Source organism: Festucalex cinctus, chromosome 15 (assembly GCF_051991245.1).
Source record: "Festucalex cinctus isolate MCC-2025b chromosome 15, RoL_Fcin_1.0, whole genome shotgun sequence".
Lineage (NCBI taxonomy): Eukaryota > Metazoa > Chordata > Actinopteri > Syngnathiformes > Syngnathidae > Festucalex > Festucalex cinctus.
The window spans coordinates 25,989,435-26,004,841 of record NC_135425.1 but is presented as its reverse complement, the minus strand read 5'-3'; the positions used below and the strand labels follow the sequence as shown (position 1 = coordinate 26,004,841).

At 40.2% G+C, this 15,407-nt stretch overlaps 1 protein-coding gene across 4 annotated transcripts in view; it reads left to right on the top strand.

Moving 5' to 3' along the window:
• Positions 1–15,407, top strand: part of garnl3 (GTPase activating Rap/RanGAP domain like 3) — a 49,375-nt gene that overhangs the window by 125 nt on the left and 33,843 nt on the right. For all 4 annotated transcript variants that reach the window (XM_077496844.1, XM_077496842.1, XM_077496843.1 and 1 more), the window contains exons 2-3: positions 2,344–2,421; positions 8,790–9,261. In XM_077496844.1, coding sequence (XP_077352970.1) covers positions 9,164–9,261 — 98 coding nt within the window. In that variant the 5' untranslated portion in view covers positions 2,344–2,421; positions 8,790–9,163. The remainder of the gene's footprint in view (positions 1–2,343; positions 2,422–8,789; positions 9,262–15,407) is intronic.

Here is a 15,407-nt window from a genome sequence, read left to right as displayed (position 1 = left end):
GTGAGCAAAAGTTTTATATTTAAGAATATTCAAGAAGAAAAGTACAAATTTTTCAAGGAAAAAAAGTCACAAACCACAAAAAATATTTGGAATGTCATGGGGGCAAACTGCAAAAATTCGAGAAAATATGTAAAGTTATAGAATAAAGTGGAGATCAAAAAGTCGTCATGTTAGCATAAAGGCAATGCTACTTCGAGAAAAAAGTCATCATGTTACATGGTTGTAATGTTAAAATATGAAAGTTACAAGAATATGAAACATTCATTTCTTAAAAGGGAAAACGACAGTCGAATAATTGCAATGTGGAAAAAGTCATTCAAAAAATGAAGAATAAAGTCGTAATGTTACACAAATTTTTTTTTTGAATGAAATGAGAAGAAAGTTGTCATATCAATGAGGAAAAAAATGAAATGTGAAAAGAATAAGCTCAAAACATGACAGCAACAATTGCAGAAGCAAAAAAATTTATATTGCAAAAAACAGTAAAATAAGTTCGTATCACAGCAATAACTAGAGCAAAATATTGTCATTTTAATGTGAAGAGCAAGTCTGTAAAGTTATGAGAATAATGTCATAAGAAGAATTATTCTGGCACAACCCAAAAGTTGTAATGTAACGTGAGGAAATATTAAATGTGTAAATGAAGTTTTAAGTTTCAAGGATATTTGTAAAGTTACAGAAATTGAATCTGAATGTTATGAGACGGAAAAGTTGTAATTTTTCTGAACATCAAAATTCCCACAAAACGTGAAACTTTGTGACTTTTTCTTATAAATAAATGCATCCTGTACTTCACTTATTGTCATTACATTCTGATTTTTCCGAAGGGGGAAAAAAAAAAATTCCATGTGGTTCTGACTTTTTTTCTTTGAAAAATGTGATATTGCAACTTCTTGTAAAGTTGGAACTCAATTTTGATGTAAAGTGTGAGCGCAGTGATGGATTGTCGTGACAAAGTTGAAAGGTGTGAAATGTCGGGTCTGCGAAGGCGGAAAAAAAAAAAAGCAATAAAAATGAATAGGGGTGAATTTGTGTGTGTTTTTCTTTGTATGTTAGCTGCCGCTTTGATGAAAATGTTAGCAAATGACGCTAACTGTTTTGATTATGCACAGCAAAAATGCTATCAGGAACGACTTTGAATTTCTTTGAAAATTGTCGCTAAATATCCTTCTGTAACTTGTGATGGAAACTTTCCACCCAGTTGGCCTTTACAGCTAGCTATGCTAGCTATCTTGCGTTCCAGTTGCTAGCTAGTTTTTCAAACGTCATCTTTACATTTTTTTGTTTTTTTAAACAGCAATATAACCTGGAGTATAAACAGATTAAGCACAAACGCTATCAGGAACGACTTTTGGCATTTATTTATAAGTTGTCGCTAAATATTCTTCTGTAACTTGTGATGGAAACTGTTTCCACTCAGTGGGCTTTACAGCTAGCTATGCTAGCTAGCTGTCTTGCTTTCCAGTTGCTAGCTAGTTTTTCAAACGTCATCTTTACATTTTTTTGTTTTTTTAAACAGCAGTATAACCTGGAGTATAAACAGATTAAGCAAAAACGCTATCAGGAACGACTTTTGGCATTTATTTATAAGTTGTCGCTAAATATTCTTCTGTAACTTGTGATGGAAACTGTTTCCACTCAGTGGGCTTTACAGCTAGCTATGCTAGCTAGCTGTCTTGCTTTCCAGTTGCTAGCTAGTTTTTCAAACTTCACCTTTACATTTTTTTTTTCAACAGCAGTATATCCCGGAGTATAAACAGAATAAGAAAAATGCTAATAGTTAGCTCTGTGGCACATTTGGTTTTAAGGGTAAGTCAACCGCCAAATTTTCTTTACAATATGTTGTACGTGTTCCCACTCGTCTAAACACGGCATTCTGGTTAATATTGTGTTTGTGTGATATGAGTTAAAGCAGCAAGTTCCACCCGTTTTTAGCCATCTCGGGGGGCGGCCATTTTGCCCACTTGTGTCGAGTGAAAATGACATCAGAGTGGCTCAGGTAACAACCAATCATGGTTTTGGGTGGGGGGGGGGTTACTTCTCCATTAAAGTTGCCTCGCTCTCTCGGTCACTTATTAAACATCCTTCCAAGCGCAATTTGTGATGGAAAGCTTCCACCCAGCCTGCCTCTCAGCGAGCCGTGCTAACTGCTAACTCTTGATTCCCAGCTGCTAGCTATTTACTCGTGGATTCAAGCCCATTTCTCCGTTCGGCCTTGGCTTGCAGTTGCAGCCTTCCTAAAAAGGAGCGTCTGAGAGCGAAGTTGTCTCTTCTCAGAAGCTAAATATAGCATTCGGAGATGACCGGCAGTGATGTTTGTTTTGGTTTTTCCTCCTCCCTTAGAGAACGGAACACCTGCTCTGAGGTTTTTCGTTCATGACGCGCCGCCGCATCTTCCGAGGGGGACTGAAGCTCATTGAGGTGAGTGGCGCTACAAATAAACGTGTTGCGTAGTAACGGTATCACGGTGGAGCTCTTCAAGGCCAAACATGTAAACAGTTGAAAGTTGTCATTTGCGTTATTTAGCCATAAATTGAACAACGTGTAACTTTTTGTCATTTCCTACTAAATTCTGGTTGTCTTAATAGGCACTTTATGAACCAAATTTGTTTACGATTACATTTGGCCTGCCAAGTAAATGGGAACGCTCGCCGCCTTCCCACATGCTCAATGAAGAACTAAAAAAAAAAAAAGATGCTGATTTTGGAATTACAGTTACACAATTGGCGCCTTATCGTATCCTGCATGAGTCATCATCGTGTTGCTAGTTTACAAATGAGCAGTGTACACGCACGATTCGTCAATGAATCAACAAAGCCATGTAGATATTAATCGATACATGTTAAGGCATATATATATATTTTTTTTTTCGAGTTACCTCGCTGTACAATAAATGATACTGTCACCTCTTGACTGCAAGTGTATGTGAGTGTATGACATTATTAATAAAAGTGACACGGAGCGCTAAGTCAGCCGGAACGGGAACGCAGCTTTGTCATCTTGGCCGATTTCAAAGTCAATTTATTTTTCCGGCGAGAGAACATCTTCAAAAAATAACAAATAAACAAACTGACTTTTGTTTTTTTTTATCCCTCTAAGAATCGCAAATTAATAATCTGGATGCACATTTGTCTCCATTTCTTTGATTTCCTTGTGTATGTGAAAATTTAGCAATTAATTATTAATTGATACATTATTTTTTTCGCATCTCTTAAGACCAGGGGTGTCCAAACTTTTTCCTCCGAGGGCCACATACAGAAAAATAGAAAGCTGCAAGGACCGCTTTGATTTTATTTTTATTTTTTTAGTTATTTATTCACAAGTTCATTTCCAAACCAGCAAAAAAATGCATCATTTGACATCTTTTTTCCGTCAATGGCAGTGAATGAGTTAAACATGGTAAAGAATCAATGAAGCAATTATAAATTGTTGATATAATGTACAGTTACTTATTGAAAACTGCTAATAGTGACCCCTGTGTGCCACGAAAATAGATATGCCTCTCCTCTTTGTATACAGCAATGCCTGTTCTTAAAGCGCTTTATAAATAAAGTTGAGTTGAGTGTTTTTTAGACAGCCACCCACCAGATGGCGCTACTTGCATGCGCCCACAAAACAGCCCGATTTCAGCATTCCCCAAACCTCCGACACCAGAATGTGAGGCGTTCATGCTAACCACTTAACAACTACGCTGCTCGTATTTATGGCCCCATTTTGAAATTGCTTCTTTTGTCATTATGTAAAAATAATAATAATAATAATCACCTGACCTCAGTTGTACTTAGCAGCATGAAATTGGGCAAGCTTGTCCGCCGTGAACAAAAATGTAGAAAAGTCTCAAGGGTCCAGGTTGATAAAACGCTCAGGAAATTGTCCACTTTGCTTCGTTAATGCGCTCGGTCTGTTGACCGTCTGCACCTGCTCATTTGCGTCACACGCGAAAACATTTTCCGGGCCTGCTGGAGAGGGGAAATATGATGATTATGATTCCCTCTCGGCGCTGGTGGCTGATGAATTGATTGGCGGGAAGCTGACGCAGACATGCAAAAAAAACAAACAAAAAAAAAACATGGCGGCCTGGCAATCTTGTCCACACGCACATAAAGACGTGATTGATCACTTCCTGTGAGGTTGATTTATGTCTTTTAATTTACCTCTCCATTTTTCGACTTCCTGTTTTTTTTTTTGTTGTTGTTTTTTTTTCGTACCTGCGTCACGTTGCCCAAACGCGCCATCTCTGGCGCCATCTTCCAATCATTTCCTGCTCCCTGAGTCGTTATCTGCTGTGAGACGAACGCCGGCTTTGGCAGCGGCCGCGACCTTGGCGAGAGTCGCCGGTTTGTCCTTGCCGCCGTCCCCCTGCATGGCAACGACACCCTAATTAGCGCGGGTGCTGTCGGGAAACGCACGTTAGTCGCGTTGGACGTCCTTCTGCACCGAAACGCGACATAGGTGTCCATTTTTAACAAAACGGGCTTACTCAAATGTAGCGAACTTAACTATTTTTTTTTTTTAAACTTATTTTTAAGAGAGCATCCAGACTTTCACATATGAGTCAACGTAACGCTGCACGGCTCCCACAGAGTGAGAACGAGCGTTATACAACACTTGACACGCAGCTAACGTTCAATAAAGTGAAGGGGTTTGTTCGAAAGCTATTTTAACACTTTGAATTGGTTAGTAATGCATAAAATTGGCGATGTGGGGACAGACCAAACGCATTAACGAGATAGATCAACCTATTTATCTTGCTAGCTAGCAATTAGCCTGTATTGCTAGCTCACTCTGTCGTGGCTTAATATGTAGTGCCCTCATTCTGTTTGGCGATTCCTGTCACGCGACCGCCGTTACCTGGTACGACGCACCAGCGCATAAATTATTACAAACGAAAACGTTTTAAAACTGTATTTTATTTCCTTTGTCGTACAACATAGTTTCAATCAAAACAAATTAATTATTTCCATAGTAGATATTTAATGCTTTGATTCTTTGATTTTAATGCATTGTGGGTAATTTTGAGTGCCCTACATTTTTGCACCCTAGACATTCTACAAAATGGCAGGAACCCTCAGTATGGCACTATACAGGGAGTAGGGTGCACATTCGGACACAGCATCTAGCTTGCTAGCTAGCTAGCTTTCTAGCTAACTATTAATCCATCTACCTTTCAATCTATCTTGCTAGCTGGCTAGCTTTCTAGCTATTATAATCTATCTATCTATCTATCTTGCTAGCTAGCTAGCTAGCTAGCTTTGTAGCTAACTATCTATCTATCTATCTTGCTGGCTGTGAGCTTTCTAGCTATTATAATCTATCTATCTATCTTGCTAGCTAGCTAGCTAGCTTTGTAGCTAACTATCTATCTATCTTGCTAGCTAGCTAGCTAGCTAGCTTTGTAGCTAACTATCTATCTATCTATCTTGCTGGCTGGCTAGCTTTCTAGCTAACTATCTATCTATCTTGCTAGCTATAGCTAGCTAGCTTTGTATCTAACTCTATCTTTCTATCTATCTTGCTAGCTGGCTAGCTTTCTAGCTAACTATCTATCTATCTATCTTGCTAGCTAGCTATCTAGCTAGCTAGCTACCTTTGTAGCTTATTATTTATCTATCTTTCTATCTATCTTGCTAGCTGGCCAGCTTTCTTTCTTTCTTTCTTTCTATCTATCTATCTATCTATCTATCTATCTATCTAGCTAGCAAGCTAGCTAGCTTTCTATCTATCTATCTATCTATCTAGCTAGCAAGCTAGCTAGCAAGCTAGCTAGCTTTCTACTATCCATCCATCCATCTATCCATCTCAATTAGATTTTCCTCCATTCAAAGCATGCAGTGAAATGTTCCACCTTGATAGTTTTCTGCAAGAGTGCATTGCTGCTAAAGTGATCTGTCTTTCTCTCTTATTATTGGCTACCTTGTTATCTCTCCATCTCTTCTCTATCGCTAACTCCATCCATCCAATAACAAACACACGGTGACGCAGACCACAGCTTCTTTTGTGGCAGTGATTACGATTTGCAGTCAGTGTCGCTCCCTTTGCGTCCATCCGCATCGCGACCTTGTCCTTGCCGAGATAAAAGGGGGCGATTGGCTCTTTCGTTATGCTTTTCCCAGCTTCTTTTTTTTGTCATGTACTTTCTTTCTGATGGACTGTTGCTATCTGTCTCATGTTTTTTTTTTTTTTTTTTTGCCGCAAATGCAACATGCTAATAAGTTCTGTGCAGATTAGCTGGGAATGGTCGGAGGCAGATGTATCCTGGAAGGCAGAGTAATTGGTTTACTTGTAATCAGCTCAAATCAACAGTGCACACATACGCACAACACGCACACGCGCCTCAAAAGCATCAGGAATAGCTTGGGAAAATACTGTAAAGCAAATATGCCCATATATATGATATAATATATAACATATATAATAGCCCACTTCCATATAACTTCAATTCCAGGTTGGTGTTAAGGTGCATTGTCCAGTAAACCAGGAGGTCATCATTTCATAATTTCTCTCTCAATTTTCTTCAAAAGCATTCCACATGCATTCAAATCGTAGCATTCAGCATTCCCACGCAATTTCTCCAGAAATTGCACTTCGTCTAGTTATTATTGTTGTTATAGTCTGCCGCGCAATGTTTACGACGAGAGAAGCTCGAATGGCAGAGCGTGCTTTGATGGGCTGACATTGCGCAGGTGTTGCTGACATTTCGATTGAAGCCCTCATCAGCGGCAGGATGGAGAGCGATTACCGCCCCGGTGGCCTGTCAGTGTCATGACCACGCGTGCGTTCGTACACGCACGCAAACAAAACAAAAAGCTGGAGCGGATGCTTGGCCCTTGACTCGCCGCCTATCGGATTCAAGACGATTCGATGTTTCAAATGCATAACTAGACGAAGTGCAATTTGTGTAGAAATTGCGTGGGAATGCTGAAAGCGGAATGCTAAGATTTGAACGCATGCGGAATGCTTATGAAGTAAATGGAGAGATAAATTATGAAGTTATGACCTGGTGTATGGAAGTGGGCCTAGAAACTGTGACTTAAAAAAAAAAGTTCAATGTCTGTCCCAATGAAAATGAATGGGGAGAAAAGTTGATATTGAATGTTAAATTGTGCAAATACTGTAATTAATGTGGAATGAGACGATGTATACCCCGGGAGGCGTAAATATTTGAAGCTAGTTGAAATTTGAACAGTGTAAATTGCAAGTATTATGTGGGAGTTGTTACGCAGCAAAAAAAAAAAAAAGTTTGGAGAATAAAAATCACAATAACATATGTGGGAATGCTGAGCATTCCCACAATAAAGTTGACAGGCCAACTTTATTTGACGTTCTGTTAACTTTGAAATGTCCAACTGTTTGCTACTTTTTTCTTCTTTTTTTTTCCTTTTCACGGCTCTCTCGGATGAGATGTCACAAGTTGTGATTATGCCGATGACGCATCCCAAAGCGCGATAGAAAGCGACATCTCCTGCTGTGAAATTCATCCGACTATAATGGATTATTTGACCGCTTATTGTTTTGAAGCTGAGATGAATTTTTTTCTTCTATTTTTGCTCTTTCCACACAATTAAGCTCTTGTTTACTGTCATTTAACGGCTGGCCAAGAAATGTGACGGGGGCGCATCTGCTCTTTACGCAACGGCCCTCGGCGGCAAAGCAAAGTTTTTCTGTTGTGTGGTAACACAGCGGGTTTCTTAGCAAAAAAAAAAAAAAAAAGCGGAAAAAGGAGCAAAACATTTTTGCTCATCAAAACCAAAACTACAAATTAGCTTTTGACGGCAAAACAATTTGGAAATGACTTTGAGACCATCACAAAAAAAAACAAAAAACAACTTGCAAATATTTAGGCCAACATCGCACATGTGCATCATCCCGATCGAGTAAACACAAAAACAGATTTTCGATGGTCGTCTTTTAAAAACAAAAACACCTTACAATATACATGATCTTAAAAAAACAAACAAAAAAAAACCTTTGTATACATGTTTTTTTTTAAGATGCATTATGATACATGGTCATCTTTTAAAAACAAACACCTTACTTAAAAAATAAAAAAAAAAAAAAAAAAAAAAGCTTATGTATGTATACATGTTAGTATACATGGTCTATACATAGTACATAGTACATATACATGGTCATTAAAAAAAAAACAGGATTTTTTTTTTAAGATGCATTATGATACATGGTCATCTTTTAAAAAAAAAAAAACACCTTACTATATGGTCATTTTTAAAAACAAAAACTCATTACTATATACATGATCTTAAAAAAAAAAAAAGCTTATTATACGTGGTCATTGAAAAAAAAACCTTATATGGTCTTTTTTGTTTTTTAAGATTCATTATGATACATGGTCATCTTTAAAAAAATAAATAAACACCTTTCTTAGATGGTCAATTTTAAAAACAAAAACACGTTACTATATACCTGATCTTTTAAAAAAAAAAAAAAAAAAAAAAAAAAAAAAAAGTCTTATTATACATGGTCATTAATTAAAAAAACATGTTAGTATACATGGTCTATACATAGTCATCTAAAAAAAAAATCCTTTCTATACATGGTCGTTTTTTTAAAAGAAAAAAAAAACCCCCACCTGATTCAAGGAATTTGAGACGGTCAGCTGTCATTGCTGCACTGCTAATGTGAAGGATCTCTGTCAAATCTGTTGGCCCTTTGGGGGGCCCCAAGCAATTGCCTGCTTTGCCTAATGACAAACTACGCCTCTGATCTCTCTCTCTCTCTCTCTCTCGTTCTCTCTCCCCCTCCCTCCCTCCCTCCCGTCACACTCTGTCCAGAGGCAGCGTATAGTTGCGAGGAGGAGTCCCCAGCCAGGGCGCAGCGTATACCCCTCCACCGCATGCGAGCGGCCGGACGCGTCTGGAACGCCCCGACGAACCCCCCCGAGCAGGCGGCCCCTCCGTATCCCGAAGCCCGCATGGAGGCGCCGACTGGCCGGCGACGGTGCGCCCGCGAACGCTCCCTCACGGAACCTTTTTGTCCCGTCTGAGGAGGAGGAGGAGAAAGTGGAGGGTGGTGGGGGGGTGCTGGTGGAGGTGGAACAAGTCTGGGAGATCACTTTCGGACGGAAAGGATTTTTGTTTTTTTTCAGGGGATACTTTTTGGAAAGGCGGGGGCGGGGGTGGGGAAGGAGTTCACCGAGTGCGCGCTGATGAATTCGGATAAAAATGTTTACCTCGGCAAGGACAAAGGCATCATGCGGAAGAGAGCGCTGCTCCTTCGCAAGGGCTGCAGCTTTGAGATTACCAGGTAAGGTTTGCCTGCATGAGCTCTGCTTGCATTCAAGGACGGGCAAATGGGGGACTTACCTGCTTGTCCAATCAGGGATGAGCTGATGCTGGTTTGGGGTATCTTCACTGAGGGTGATTCCAGGCATCCCAAACATAATTGCCCTCCACCCCAGAAAAAAAAAAAAAAAAAAAAAAAAAAGGAATGTAATTGCGTATAGATGCCACAAGATGGCGGCAAAGCTAGCTAGGTGACGGTGATGGTTGGGGCTGTTTTTGTGTGGAGGTTAGGGTCCTTTAATGGAGTGATTGGGATCTTTTTAGGAGGAGCTTGGGGGTCTTTCTTGGAGGAAAGTTTGATGGTGTTTTTGGAGAAAGATTGGGGTCTTTGAGGGGATTGCGGGGGTCCTTTTTAGGGGAAGGGTCGCTGGGGTCCTTTTGGAGAGTTTTTTTTGGGGGGGGGAATTGCTGGGGTCCTTTTTAGGGGAAGGATGGCATGCTTTTGGAGGAAAATGTTGGGGTCTTTGGGTCAATAGCTGGGGTCCTTTTTCGGGGAAAGGTCAGGTGCCTTTTGGAGAAAGGTTGGGGTATTTTAGGGGATTGCTGGGGTCCTTTTTAGGGAAAGGATGGCATGCTTTTGGGGGGAAATGTTGGGGTCTTTGGGGGATTGCTGGGGTCCTTTTTAAGGGAAGGGTTGCACAGTTTTTAGGGAAAAGGTTGGGGTCTTTAGGGGATTTGCTGGGGCCGTTCTTAGCCGAAGGGTGGGGCGCCGTTTGGAGAAATGTTGGGGTCTTTTAGAAGATTGCTGGCATCTGTTTTAGGGAAAGGATCGGTTGCTTTTGGGGAAAAAGTTGGCATCTTTTGGGGGATTGCTGGGGCCCTTTTTAGGGTAAAGGTTGGGCACATTTCAGGGGAAAGGTTTGGGTCTTTTAGGGGATTGCTGGGGAGGTTTTTAGGGAAACGATGGGATGCTTTTGGGGGAAATGTGTTGGCATCTTTTGGGGGATTTCGGGGACCTTTTTAGGGGAAGGGTTGGTCACTTTTTAGGGGTAAAGTTGGGGTCTTTTAGGTGATTGTAGGGTCCTTTTAAGAGAAGGGTGGATTTCATGTTTCTTGGGAAAAGATTGGGGTCTTTTGGGGGAACTAGGGTCCTTTTTAGGGAAAGTTGGGGCGCCTTTTGGAGAAAGGTTGGGGTCTTTTCGGTGATTACTGGGTTCTTTTTTGGGGAAAGTTAAGTGTCTTTTGAAAAGGAAAGTGAAGTGTTTTTTTTTTTTTTAGTGTCATGTTGGGGTCTTTTTTTCAAGGAAGACTGGGGTCCTTTTCACTGGAAGTTTGTTGAGGAAAGATTGTGGCCGATTGTTCCTGGGAGTTGCTGCTGACTGCCCCATCGAGCGGCGTTCGATGCTAACATCGGGCTAAGCCGGCACGATGGATTGCTTGCCAACGCGTGTCCCGCTCCGCCTCCGCATTCCTAATTTCCCGCTATTTCGGTTGCGGCGTACGTAGGAACAAATTTACCGAGGTGAGCCTCGAGCTGATGACTTTAATAGCTGTGTGCGTGTGCGTGCGCTCTCCACTTTGCCGGTTGTCGAGCTCTGCCTGAGTGAGTCACATGACCTGCCAGGCTTTCCTGGAAGACGCTCGGCGTCTGCTGGGCCATCCATCACAGCAGCACGCGTGGTGGTTTTCGAGTGAGAGTCAAAGACACGCCTTTGTGTGTACTCGTGTGTCATCGTGCTGCAAAGACACACTGATGTTGTTGTGTTTTTGTTCCCACCCAAAGTACTGAATAATTTCCGTTTTTTATATTTCACAGAAGGGTCAGGAACGTGACTGCGATAAACGGGCGTCCGCGTTTCATAAACTTCATGATGAGAAGGTCCGTTTAAATGCATTATTAATGTGTTGCTAGTTTATAGCCAAATGGATGTTTGTGTTCGCCTACGCGAGCGAGCGAGCGAGCGTCCGACTGGCTCCCTTCAAGCAGGAAGGGAGAAACAAAACAAACTGCTTGCTTGTCCTCATCGTGGTTTCCCACTGAAACGTTTTTTTGTTGTTGTTTTTTTCTCAGCTTCAAAGTACAATGAGAAACACGTTTCCAAATGTCAACAATCTTGTTTTTTTGTTTGTATGCGGTGATCGAATGCAGCCATATAGGCAGTGTTGAGAATCACTCTGTCCACAATATAATGCGTGAGGTTGCCATTTTGTATTCAAATGTGTCGTGTAGGGCAGCCATTATTAATCGACTAACTCAAAAATATTCGACTACAAAAAAAGGTGGAAGTTTAAGAAATACAGTATGGCGACCCCAAGTGGATGAAAGTAATATCTGCACCTCATACATATGTTTCATAATGCAAAAAATATATTTTTAGCCGACTTCACGATTAATCAGACTTGACTTGACTTTTAGTAGACTTTTTTTTTTTTTTTTTTTTTTTTTTCGTGAACCAAATTGCCGTCCACTATATACACAAACATCCCGCTTTGGAGACCAGTGAAGGATTCGGAACACAACCAAAGTCTGAACAGCGCCAACCGGGCGCCATTGTGTCATCCGTTACCATGACGACCAGTTTTGTGACATTTAGCCAGAGGGGAGCACGTGTTAGGTTACCGCGGACGTTGCTTGCATGACACACACACAAAAAAAGTCGTCCAGCTTATTCCTGTTTTTAAATGGAGTCAAAAGTTCATCGCTTCACCTCAAGATGGTGGCAAAGCGCAGTGACATCGCTCTACAGGATTTGCTGGAAATGATCCAGTTGATTGACATTGGAAAGAAAATAGTTTTATTTACGTTTTTACAATTTTAGTCCATAAATTTTGTGATTTCGAACAATTGTAAACGGACAATTTCCGGACAATCCAGTAACGTGACGTCATCTGCAGGCGACCACGATACAATCTGGCAGCCCGATCACATCTGACACCGACACCGTGACTGGTTTGCCTGTGTCTCAATTCACATGGCTGGGTCCTCCGACGGCCGAATTTGTCGACTTCATGACGTCACTTCCGGCGCGACTCGATAACACGCACACACTTACATATGAATGGAGTGTCAGTCAATGCACTACCGACAAGCAACATTGATAATCCATTCATATGTAAGTCTTTGCGTGCTGTCGAATTGTGGCGGAAGTGACGTCATGCAGCCGACAAATTCGGCCTTAGGAGGAACCGGCCTTGTGAATTTGGACACAAGCGTTGTTACCAGAGCAACCGTGATGTCATTTCAATCACCAGCAAGTGGCAAAATGGCCGAGAATGGATAAAAAAAAAAAAAAAACGGGAGCATTTTGTTGCTTAATTGATATTCCACAAGCACAATATTCATCAGAATATTCATTTAGCCAGAAGAACACACGACAGTTATGTGGAGAAAAAAAAAAAAAGAAAGAAAACAAGCCCAAACGGTTCGATTGGAGCCCGTGTCAACTTTTTTTTTTTTTTTTTTTTTGTTGCTCATCGACGTCGGCAACATCTGCTTCCATTTAGGGCATCGCTCGCGTATTCAAAAAGCAGTCCGGGAAGGCTGGAAGAAAAAAAAACAAAAAACATTTCCCATTATAGTCGACTGGAAGAAGGCCAGCATACAGTTGGAGACGTTTTCAACCGCGGATGACGCAAAAAAAAAAAAGAAAAAAGTAAGCGAGTGAAGTGGGAGTGATTATTTGAGTGATACCCCATCGTGGCCCCGCCCCCTCCCTCGCCCGCCAGCAGAAGCAAATGACAAGCGTGCATACAGTATGGTTGGAAATTGAAGTCAGCAGTTGGAAGTTTAGTCGCTCGCGTGTGGAAAAAGGCAAAGTCGTGTGTGTGTTTTTTTTCTTTCAGAACTATATCATCCCTTCCGTTCGTTCTACTTAGTTTTATTTTAATTTTAATCTTGGCTTTTGTTGTTTAATTTAAGATAATTTACATTTATTTTAGAGCAGTTTTTTTAATTTATTTATCTAGCTGTAGTATTAGTTTGAATTTCTTAAAAAATATTGTTTGGTGATTACAAGAAAAAAAAAAGAATAAAAGATCACAAAAAGTTTGTACGGATATACAGCAAAAGCGAAATAAATACTGCACATTTAAAATGAACACTTAAAAATCACGTATGATATTAATTGACAGAAAACGAAGGATAATTTTGATAGAAAAATAAATGTAACATATTCGTGTTTTTTTGCAAATTTTTGCTGTGGAAATTAATAATATGGAAACTATTTTTATTAAGTTAAATGTAATAAATGAGCAATCTATCAATTAAGTATCATTATTTATTCATGTATCCATTATTTTATAATTGCGCAAACATTATTTGAAAACAAATAGAACCAGCATGATTTGGCTGTAATGAATGTTTTTCGCCACAAGAGGGCAGACTCTTCCCATATTGTTGAAAAGAGGCATGCGGGCTTGATCGAGGAAAGGAAAATCCATCTTCTATTCAGACTTTGGCCCAAAAATCGACAGTCAGGTCAATTTTTAGGGTCAACAAAAACAGAAATCTATCACGTTTTGTTTTTTTTAATTAATTAATTAATTTATTTATTCTTACCAAAGCTGATTTAAGACACAAACAAATCCAACATTTTCAGCTTACTGCAAATTTTGGTAAGCCTCACTATTTATAAACTGAAATTTCTTCACCTTTTTACTAATCAGATGTAAAAAAAAAAAAAGTGCTGGCTTTTTATAGAGGCATAAAATGAAACCTTTTTGGTAAAACTCTTATTTAATTGATCAAACTTAAGCAGCCTGAAGGGCCGATTATAGTCTATATTTAATTGGCAAAGCTCTCCATTTTTTTTTTTTTTTTTTAAAGTTTAGCATAAAAGGCAGCGTTTTTGTCCAAGCTGTAAAATTGATGCCCGCGTGAAGGTTACTTTGAAAATGTCAACCTCAGCGTGGAACACTTCAAGCACTCAATTGATCTGTGGAACAAAGCCCCCTGGTGGCGGATTTGACCCTTGTCAGCAGCTATCGACGGAGACGTTGCGTCGACTCATATTGGCTTTTTGTTTTCCTCCAATAGTAAATTGTAGGGGACAATTTTAGAACCGCATCATCAGTCTTGCGCTTCTTTTAACAACTAAATTTAAAGCCCGGAGCGTTTCGGCCTACGCGTGAAAGGTTTGGCTAGCTTCTCCGTTTAAAACCCCCCCATAAAAACATGGAACCTACCAAAAGAAAGATTCGAGTCTCTAGAGTCTATCTGTTTCCGTTTTGCAGCAATTAGCATTAGAATATAGCCAGGTTTCATCATTATTCACACCTGTTTAAAACTGTGGCAAAAACAGCTTGTTGCAATATGGCCCTGGTTGATCTCTTATACTCTGCTGCCACCTGCTGGCCATTTTTTTTTTTTTTAGTGGGCGTCGCCCTTTCTCAGGTGGGCTGCTTGTAGACGGCAGGAAAACATCAGATGCTATTTTCTGCGTTGTCGCACTCGGGTGTCATGGCCCCAAAAAAAAAAAAAAAAAAAAAGAAGTAGTCATGTGTTGATTTGGTTGCCGAGGTGTTTTCCGGTCACGCACGCACATGCACGAACACAAAAGGGGGTGGGGGGGTTCTGTTGATGAAATATTGATGAGCATCCCGGTGGCGTGTAGCCTGAGCCGAGAATTCCTGCATGCGCTCAGTGTGTGCGTGTGCGTGAGATTGTGGCCTTTTGTGGTGGTGTCAGATTCACCTGAGCTCCAATTTCACCTGTGGATGTGCGTGCGTATCTTAATATCTTCTTCCCTACCTTCACATTTGAGTCTTGTTGCTACTCATCGCTAACAAAAATTACATTTGAATTTAGACAGATTTGTACCTGGATTAAAAAAATAAATAAATAAAAAATCATATGTTTATTAGGGATGTAACGATAACGGCAATATCGTGATATTGTGATATTAAGACTGCCATATATATATCGTCGTAGTCATGTCACGATATTAAAAGCTGTGAAAAAAAGTCGCGTTGATTTACATTTGTGCAGTTCTAGCACCCTCTTGTGGCTAGCTTTTTTTTTTGTTTTTTTTTTGTTTTCAGTTTTCGCAAGGCATGTTTTGGCCCTTGAATGTTGAAGATTGATGCTAATCATCAGATGAAGGAGAAGAGTGTATCATTATATTAAATATTTTATAATTAATGCAATATCATCAAATAGAAAGTCTATTT